Raw genomic sequence first — 10,203 nt, 5'->3', positions numbered from 1 at the left:
GACGCCCCAAGGGTTCGACTCTTTAGGTTAAGCAGTTGACTTCCCTGCCTCCACCACCACATCAAGCAATTCATGTGACAAATCCATTCCAAGATCACTATGTTTTCCTCCATTAACTGGATTCAATCCTCCTTGATTAACATTCTCTTGTCCTACAGATCAGCCCCATTAGTTTAGTTACCTCCTGTAATGCCCCGGATTCCCTATTATGGTTAATGGCTGGATTAGTAGGCCGGGAGGGCCATAACTGTTTAATTATGCCATTAAATGTGTTTATGCATGTTTATGAGAATTATATTATCATATGATGTTCAATGCATGTTTGTGAGTCCACATTTGTTTACAGGGGTATTATGGTAATTTGGCCCGTTGAGGGTATAATTAAATATTTGTTGTATGTTAATGATATGTTGTGAGACCACATTATAATGTGGATTGGTTCGAGAATTCCGACATGAGACGATCTTTAAACATGATTTATCGGTTTGGTCATAACAGGTTTGAGCTCGGGGCTCGGGGTGAGTCTCGGGGTGAATTTAAAGGTTATAGCGTTACCGGGGATTTTAAGGTAACGGGTTATGAAATATTGGTGTTTGAGGATTTTGAGATTAGCGGGAAATGGGGAGTGTTAGTTATAATTAACAGGTTTAGCGGAATGTACCAATTTTGCCCTTAGGGAGGCTTTGGAAGCTTAAGATGACATAAGGGGTATTTTGGTCTTTTTAGGGGAGGATATATATGACTAAGTGACTTGAAGGCTGTAGAATAAAACAGAGTAAAACAGAGGTGATTTCTTTCCCTTCCCGTACCTTCTTTTCCTTCATCTTCCTTGTGAAATTTTGTGGGCTTGTTGAGGATTTGAGCTTGGAAGCCAAGCCTTGGTACCTTGGGAGAGTGTTTCATTGTTGAAGAGCACCATAACCTGAGCTTAAGGTAAGCTTTTAGCCACTGGTTTTTACATATACTCTGTTTTCGTTTTAGTTCTTAGATCATGAGTTTTGGTTGTGGAAAGTGTGAATCAAAGAGGGTTTTGATGTTAGTTTGATTGGGGTTTGATGTGAGTGAGCTAAGGGTGTTATTGGGGGTTTAATTACATGTTTGAAGGTGGTTCTATGTTGGTTTGAGGGGCAGGTTTGAGAGGAAGGAGCTCAGGGAGAAAACTGGTTCGAGTTTGGGTGTTCTTGCTTCCTGGGCTGGGTGCCGCGGCACGGCTTTAGTGTGCCGCGGCCCATGAGCGTCTGGCAGAAGGGGGGGGTTTTCTGTTTGGGGCGTTCCGCGGCACGGCTTTTGGGGGCCGCGGCCCATAGGGCCAAAATTGCTAAAAGGTGGTTTTTAGCTTAGGGATTCAAACCATAGGCCTCGGGGTTGGACCTAGTACCCGGTTGGGTAGTATTTGAGGTCTCGGGGGCTGGGATTTGGTTTGGGAAACCCCGGTTATCATTTTTATTGATGAATCCTATATTTTGGTTATGACCAGGTGACCGTCGAGGAATTTAAAGGTTGATCGTTCTCAGGGGTCGTTCATATAATTATTCTCACTCGAACCAGAGGTAAGAAAACAGTGTATGAATACAGTTGCACCCTGTATAGGTATATGACATGCGTGGTTTGATACTTGAGGCATGTTGGTTGATATATGTGGACATGGATTGCATATTAAATGCTATTGAACGCTGATTATCTGCTTGAAACACTGACTAGTCAGGGACCGACTCTAAAGTCGAGAATCATGCATTGAATGACTCTATAGCATTAATGCCAGACCGACCTTAGGGTCGAGGAACTTATAAGCGCTTGCCTGGCTTACAACTAGATGAATATAGCCAAGGTATGAGACCCCGGTGACTGTTTGTCACATGGCTAAGGGACGTTGTTCATAGCTTCGACTCCAGAGTCGTGAGGAAGGTTATGTTGGTGACTAATCATCATGCACCTGTCCTAAACGAACTTATAAATGAATCACTATTCAGTTAAGCCCTGGTGACCCTATCGTCACATGGCAAGAGGGAGCGATGCTCATTACTGTGACTTTTAGCTATTGTCACCTATTTGTGGGACTGATAGTCCTGAGTGGTTATTATGATCGTTGTCGATATTATATCATGTTTCATTATGTTTTCTTGCTGGGCCTCGGCTCATGGGTGCTATGTGGTGCAGGTAAAGGGAAGGAAAAGCTTGGCCAGCCTTGAGTGGAGAGCTTGGGCGATGTGATGTACATACAGGGCCACTTGACCGCCACGGTCAAGAAGTTCTCAGAGGGACTAGGGGTTTTCCCTATTTTTGCCGCTTAGGCCGGCGGAGTTTGTATATTTGGAACTGTAGCAGTTTTTTTGTAACTTGAACTACTTGTAAACATTTTAAAAGGCTCATGAGCAGTTTATTTACTTAATGAAAAGTGCCCTTTCCTTTTTACTGGTTTTACACCTTAACCTGTTAATGACACTTAGATCACGTTTTTAGCCAAAGGACTCGGGTAGCGGGTCAAATTTCTGGTTCACTGTTCTCCGTAACTGTTCTGGGATAGCCAGGGCGTTACACCTCCAGAGTAACCATAGCCCTCAACTTATCTGGTAAGGTAACAACTAGTGCCATCAACCCCTCCAATTGATGGCCAACTTTTGTAAGGTTCTCCATCAGTATGCTACTTCTCACATAGTCCCCACTCGGGACAGACCTTCCGTGCTGAGGGCTAATGCTAAGTTCAGTCATAACGCGAACCTGTTAAAACAGAAAATGATGGCCAATGCTAAGTTCAGTCATAATGGGAACCTGTTAAAATATACTCTTTAAAAATATATATAAAATGTCACATACATTTTTGCAGCTACTATAACCTCCACGATGACATATGTAACCCTTCACTTTTTTACATTGTTCGTCAGTACAAAAGGTGATGGCTGGAACAGAGCGGTCAGCATACGTGTTCGAGACTTGTATATGGTTAAAGTACATGAACTGCCACAGTATGAAACAAAACTATAATTTATTAGTGGCTTTCAAATAAAATTAATCCTTTCAACCAAATATAAAGTAACAGAAAGAAGAACCACCTGAAGGAATCGGTGCAACCATTCAAGTGGACCAAGTTTCCAGCTTGGTACTTTCTGATAGATTTCATAAGGCATCGGACGCTATGGGTAGCCCCGTTTTGACAAGGGATTCTACAAGGATCACGCACTGCGTTTATATAACTTGTGCGCAACTAGTTGCCCAATCCAGGTACGAGGACACTGCCTACGATCACCAAAATGAAACTTGCCAAGAAATATTCGTATGTGTTCGAATACTCTACCAACTGTGCTTCTAGGCTTGACATTAACACACGTTTATTTCTAGCACGCATTCTACTCTTAATCTGACATTCAGGAACTTTTGTTTTCTCATCAATAATGTGGTTGCTGTTTGGAATGTCCATCACACGTTGGAAAACATCACCAGAAATGGGAAACATCTTCCCGTAAAATTTCATGCAACTATTGTCAACATCGACTGATTCAACTAGCCACTGCGCCAAAGGAGTATATATATTGGGGAAATAGACTCTCAAATATGCTCCAAATCCAGCTTCATGCACCATGGCCTTATGTTCATCAGATAATTTATTGACAATTCGAGACACCCTTTCAAATGAGCATTGAGTCACGATCTCACGTGACTCAATCTCATGGGTGTCCACCTCTATTTTTGCATCATCATCCTCTGTGTCATCTTGTTCTTCACCTTTAGATTCATCATCGGAATCAATTGGTGGCACCTCCTTTCCCTTTTTCGATTTACCAGTTGATATGGTCTTTAGGGCAGTCCTCCACTTGGTTGCTAGTTCTTTCTGCATCTAAACAAAACAAATCAAAATTACACAATTAAATGATTAATCAAATCAAATAATATTAAGAAAAACTGTCACAACAAGGAAGTGAGTCTACAAAGATGGCATACAAGTGCATTCTCTAGTCGTCTCTTCTCCCTTAACAAATTTTCAAGCTTGAATGTCTCTTTCTTAACAGCTACCATACTAAATGTCCTGAAACAAGCTAATAACTAAAGCATTCAAAATCATTGTAGCAAAACTAAAATTAGCTGGACAAGAAAAAAAAAATTACTCACCCAAGATCACCATCCTCATCATTCTTTCCACTGATATCTTCTTTCTTACCCACACCTCCTCGTTTGCGATTTAAAGTCATTTACCCTACATTTCCCAAAAAAGAAATAGATAACCTCCAATTTAACTAACACATGAGTTAATTACTCTTTCTTCTTAAATCTTTCAAGAACAATCTAAATTCATGATTTTCAAATATAAACAAACCAAAAAAAAAGAGGAACATGCCGAAAAGACAACTAGGTCTCACTTTCGGTAACCAAAATGGTTAAAAAGGGGTGATATAAATTTCACATAATAGTGAGGGCATAAAAATCATACTTCCAAGAAATGCTTCTTTTTATAAGACACTCAAAAGGATACCAATGACTCAAATAAAGGCATATAACCAACACACCTAAAATATTATTAGAAATTTCACCCATTAACTAGTAGACTCAAACTACTTAACAATTATTCAAAACATAAAAAAATAAATTATTCTGAAACTTGATAAATAATTTGACTGACCATTGGTTCTTAAAAGAGAAATTCCTCCAATGGAGACTTAAAAAACAACAAAATAGCTTAATGAACATAGAATACCCATAAAACAAAACCAGATAACACACAAGCATTAAGAGATGGGTCTGGAAAAAAAAACAGGACTTACCAAGACGTTAACGATACACACTGAATCCTGATAATTCTGTCTGGATTATAGCTTTACAAATATGAACTTCCTTTTGTCACCTCTTTTTTCTTCACATAAAAGGTAATAGCTTCGAAACAGAGAACAATGGTTTTGAAACTAAAGAGTCTTTGTTTGAAATGGTAAACAAGGCAACCGGTTACCAGCCTTAATCAATGACCATACAAGACTTTTCACTACCCCTACTAGTAGACTGTAAAAGTCACTTTAGTGTCAGTTCAACACACTTCTTTCTTCCATTGCACCCCATCCGTTGATCATCTTAATGGCCAAGATTAAACTATTCATCAACAAATGAATTCTTTGGATTAGAGAAAAAATAAACGGACGGTCTGGATTAAAAGGCGACACAGGTTCCGAATCGGTATGGGGCGGGGCTAAATCGGGGTCCATATATATAATCAATTCAATTAAATAATACAAGAAGGGCATTCCATATAATATTTATTTATTTGATATGGACTTATGAAGAGTAAGGATGGTCTGATAAATGAAAACCACCTTTTCAGCGGGTGTAGTTTTCCCTGCAAATTGAACCCCAACGTTTTTGGTTTACTGTGCACAATTTTTTTATGTATGTTAACAAACAAGGGAAGCATTCTCATTCCCATTCCCACTCCTCCCTACAACCTATAACAAACGACCCCTAAGAGTCATCAACTGGGGTTCTTCAATCGAGTCTCCTTCTCTTCTCTTCTAGTTCGAGAAGTTGAAGCTTAGAGTTGGCATCAGTGGCTTGGCTTCGCCTTCTTTGCTCCCTAGATACGACATATATGTTTTCTCATGCAACGAATGACAACTCCCTTTCACACCTCTTTCTTTCCCTGATAACACTCAATCACATTCACATTCCCATGTCTGTGCCAACTCTCTTAAACTTCCAGTTATGACCAAAAGAGCCAATACCAATTTCTCTTCTACTACCCAAGAGCAAGCTCTTGAGTTTTCTCCGATGAGTGGTACAGAACTGTTACAGTGAGGAGTCCAAATGCCTGCAAAAAAATCCAGCCCCAGTATACATGGAAGTGAAGGTGAAGTGTGTGTGCTGATGTGGGATGGAAATGCTGACGTGTTTTTTTTTATGTGTTGGTATTCACATTTGCTGAGTGTACAGTGCCATATTGCACTATCTCAGTGGTTGCTGGTTGTTTTTTTTTTGGTAATCGAATGATTTTTCCAATCATTGTGAAAAAAGTTGATGGCTTTTATGACAGAGAGAGAGAAAGTAGCCATCGTAATTATTAGGTTACCTTAGTTTTATTTCTATTTTTCCCTGTTTTTTAGTTATTTTTCCTTATTAGTTTAGGTTGTTAGGCTCAGTTTAGGCTTGATATATATACTTGTTCCTCTTATTACTCTATACAAAAATTCATTCAAGTTGATTTCAATTCAATACATTTTCCCTTTTCAATATTCTCTCAATTTCCGCAATATGGTATCAAAGAGGACATGCTAAGATTGTCCTTCAAATCCTTCGGTCCTCCTTTAACCTAGCTCAGCCGTGCTCTTTCATCTCCTCTTGGGAACTGGTGCCCTTTGTTTCTTTGTTCCTCCGTTCTCCCAGCCACCTGTATTTTTCCCTATCTTCTCCAGGGGACTGGTGCCCTTCCTTTTTTCTTCCGGCAAAATCAGTGTTTGCTTCCCTTTTCTTTTCTTTTCAATTTCCATTTTCTTGATTTGTATTTCCCTGTTTTTTTTTTTTTTTACATCATTCTTCTTTGTCAATTTCCTTGCTTCTTTTTTCACCATGTCTACCGATCCTACTACTGATGATAGTGCTTCCTCTAGTGATACTACTAGTTCTTCTATTCCAGCCATCCCCACGAATCCAAATTCCCAGAATCCCAATTCACGAACTCCTCTCAAAGACCCTGCTGATCCATATTATCTGCATCACATAGATAATCCTGGAAATATTTTGGTTTCCCAGCCTTTCATGGGACAAGATAATTATGCTTCATGGAGTAGGGCTATGAAACTTTCTGTATCAGTAAAGAACAAACTGGGTTTTCTTGATGGTTCTATTATGAAACCTCCCCTTACTGATTCCACCTTGTACAATGTTGTTAGGAACGAGTTTCCTAATATGCAGTGGAATGATGGTGGGTTGGCCCTATGTACAACAAAATTTTTGTAACATATTAAAACTACTTTTAAATATGCAAATCTATTAACATACATACATTAAGCATAAGCAAGAAAAGAATAGAAAACATACCTCTTGATGCCTATCAAGTGTCCTTGCTATCTTTTCGTAAAATGAACGAACTTCCTATCCAAGTTGCTCCCAGGTACTCATACCAAGATCTTCTACAACGTTCTCTACACCTCAAAAAGTGTGTGGGCACTTAGAGAATAAAGGATGGTTTATTTATGATTCAACTTGATGTACTTAACACATGAGATCAAGAGAATAAACATGAGATTGGTTCTGTATCTTTTTCAAGGAGATATAGAAAAGTATCGTTCTTTTCTTAGAGCGAATAAATTATGTCTTCTTCAGTATATTTATTTTCTGATAAGTCTAACTTAAATAGAAAATATTCAAATTTAAAATATAAATCTGTAACCAATTTACAATTTATCTTTTAATTGATTAATTATCTTATTAATGAAAATATCAAAAACTAACTTTTGAATTTTCCATTAATTAATTAATTAAATAAAAGTGAAAAATTTATCCCTGATTTTTTACACTGCTCACGCCACACAGTCGAGGGACTGTGTGTGTCCTGTAGAACCCTATAAATTAGGGATATTTGATTTTTCTACAATTATTTAGTCTTTTATTCAAACTACCTTATTAGATAAAATCCAACAACTTGATAATTAATTCAAATTTGAATTTATTATCTATTTAACTAATTATCAAATATAATTAATTATTTGAATATATATCAATCTTTTAAATTCAAATCTAATTTGAACTTATCTGACTATTATCTCCCACTCAAATAAACATATTTAATTAATTCTACCAATTAAGTAAAACCTATTTTAATTAATACTAATTTTGAAAATTAAATATTAATTTTATTATAATTTCAAAAATTATAATAATTTAACTATTTATATAATTTTGAAAATTACATAATAATTAATTTTGTTAATTACAACTAATTTGTAGTTAATTAATTAACCACTATTATCACATAATTGCATATTTGGCCCGAAGAACAAATTTCTTCTTAAATATGTCTTTTCACCATTTTACCATTTATATCAACTCTTGCCTTGAATAATGTTAATAGAGCCGCTGTGGGGACCTATGGACCTATAATTCCAAGCTCCAATAAATTTGAGAATATTAATTAAACTCTTTAATTAAATAATCTTAATTTATTAATCTCATGATTACTCCACTATAAATATGATACTGCGCTCTTGTAATTATAGACATTTCATTTACTGAGTACTTTATAATAATAAAACGTCCATTGATATAATCATTACATACACCATAGGTCAATTACACAACCGACCTACCATGTTGTCCACGATAGGTCGGTTTTACAACTGACCTACCATGTTGTACACCATAGGTCAGTTGGACAATCGACCTACCATGTTGTACACCATAGGTCGGTTGTACAACTGACCTACCATGTTGTACACCATAGGTCGGTTTGCCGCCAACCGACCTACCATGTGTTTACATGGTAAGTCATTGCATGGGAGGTCGGTTCCAAACCGACTTATGAACGTTTATAGGTCGGTTTTTAACCGACTTCTCATGCAATTTTTGTAGTAGTGAAATTAACCCTCTAATAATGGTTCATAATTAATCGGGAATAAAATTACCGTTTTATCTTTTTAATTATATCTTGTTTCCTTAAGTTTCATTGACTTTACTAGTGAATGTTAATTCATAACTAAATTATGGATTTGAGCTTGATTACCTTTCAGTCCCAAAAGTCAACCCTTAAGAGAACCATTATTCAATCTCTTACGAGAAGGTATAGATTCCATACTTGTATACTATGTCCCCAGCCATTTACATTAATGAGTTCCCAAAAGAAAAGTTTCTAGCCTGATCATTCTGACAGACCCTAACGAGTGAATCAAAGAACTCATATAACATAAACAGGAGTTCATAGTAACTTCAGGATTAAGATCTATTTGTATATGATCATCAGTTAATATATTTAATTAATACTTTGAAACGGTATTTAACTAAGTGTTAATAAACATATCTGGTCCAATTCTATATATTCTTTAATATATAAAGTTCCTCCACTAAAGTGTCCTACTACACTAGTAATCCAGATCTAGATCACATGTATTCATAATACTAATGGACCGTACTTGCAGTAATTAATCTAAAGATTTCATAACTTTATTTTACTGTGAACTATTCAAGTTCATTTATCTTAAACACAATCCTCCCGTACCAATACGTGGTTGAGATCACATATATGAACTAAGAAATTTTTATGATATTTACTTAATATTATCATAGAATAATATAGTCCATAAAATATATGCATAACAAATTCAATTTATTTATTTATTTCTTAAAACAATGTCTACTACATATGCTTTCAGGGCAGAATTCCCAACAAACGCTTGGATAAGAAATAACAACATTGTTATTTCTCAGACCCTTAACTCGGTTTCTAAAGAGATCTTTGCTAGTATATTATACAATGAATCAGCTGCTAACATTTGGAGTGACCTTCGGACAAGATTTCATCAAAAGAATGGACCTCACATCTTCAACCTGCACAAAGAACTCATGAATCTCAAACAAGATGTTCAATCTGTAAACATGTGTTATAGACCTGTCTGCACTTGTAATCATTGTACTTGTGGAGGAGTCAAGAAGTTACAGGAGCACTATCATATGGAATACGTCATGTCCTTTCTCATGGGATTGAAAGATTCTTATTCTTAAGTTCGTGGGAACATCTTGCTAATGGACCCCTTACTCGAACTTAGTCGAGTTTTTCATTTGGTCACTCAAGAAGATAACCAAAGAGACCTCATCAATTCTGCTCCAACTGAACCTACACCCAACATGACCTTTTCTTTTCAAGGTGATAAGGCCGCTTCTTCAAGATCTGATTCTACTGCTTCCAAACCTTATCCTCCTCACAAAAGGCCACTCTATACTCACTGTAATGTCCTTGGTCATACCATTGAAAAATGCTACAAGCTACATGGGTATCCACCAGGTTATAACAAACCCAAACAAAATAAGGAGGCAGCAACAAATCAATTTAAAACAATTGATGACAGCAACAACAATGCTTTTGACAACACCACTTTGCTCCCTCAACTTACATCTAGTCAATAACAAAAATTGCTAAATCTCTTAGCAGCCCAACAACTTGGTATGGCTTCATCAGATCCTTCCTCTTCAACTAACTCAGGTAATTCAGGTATCATTCTTTCCACAAACTCTGCATTA

At 36.8% G+C, this 10,203-nt stretch overlaps 1 protein-coding gene across 1 annotated transcript; it reads left to right on the top strand.

Moving 5' to 3' along the window:
• Window positions 1–6,540: 6,540 nt before the first annotated feature.
• Window positions 6,541–9,687, top strand: LOC133806670 (uncharacterized). Its single transcript, XM_062244764.1, has 2 exons — window positions 6,541–6,899; window positions 9,339–9,687. Exons 1-2 carry the CDS (start codon window positions 6,541–6,543, stop codon window positions 9,685–9,687), a joined length of 708 nt encoding a protein of 235 aa, XP_062100748.1.
• Window positions 9,688–10,203: the final 516 nt, after the last annotated feature.

This window comes from Humulus lupulus, chromosome X (assembly GCF_963169125.1).
Source record: "Humulus lupulus chromosome X, drHumLupu1.1, whole genome shotgun sequence".
Lineage (NCBI taxonomy): Eukaryota > Viridiplantae > Streptophyta > Magnoliopsida > Rosales > Cannabaceae > Humulus > Humulus lupulus.
This window is presented reverse-complemented; position numbering and strand designations above follow the sequence as displayed.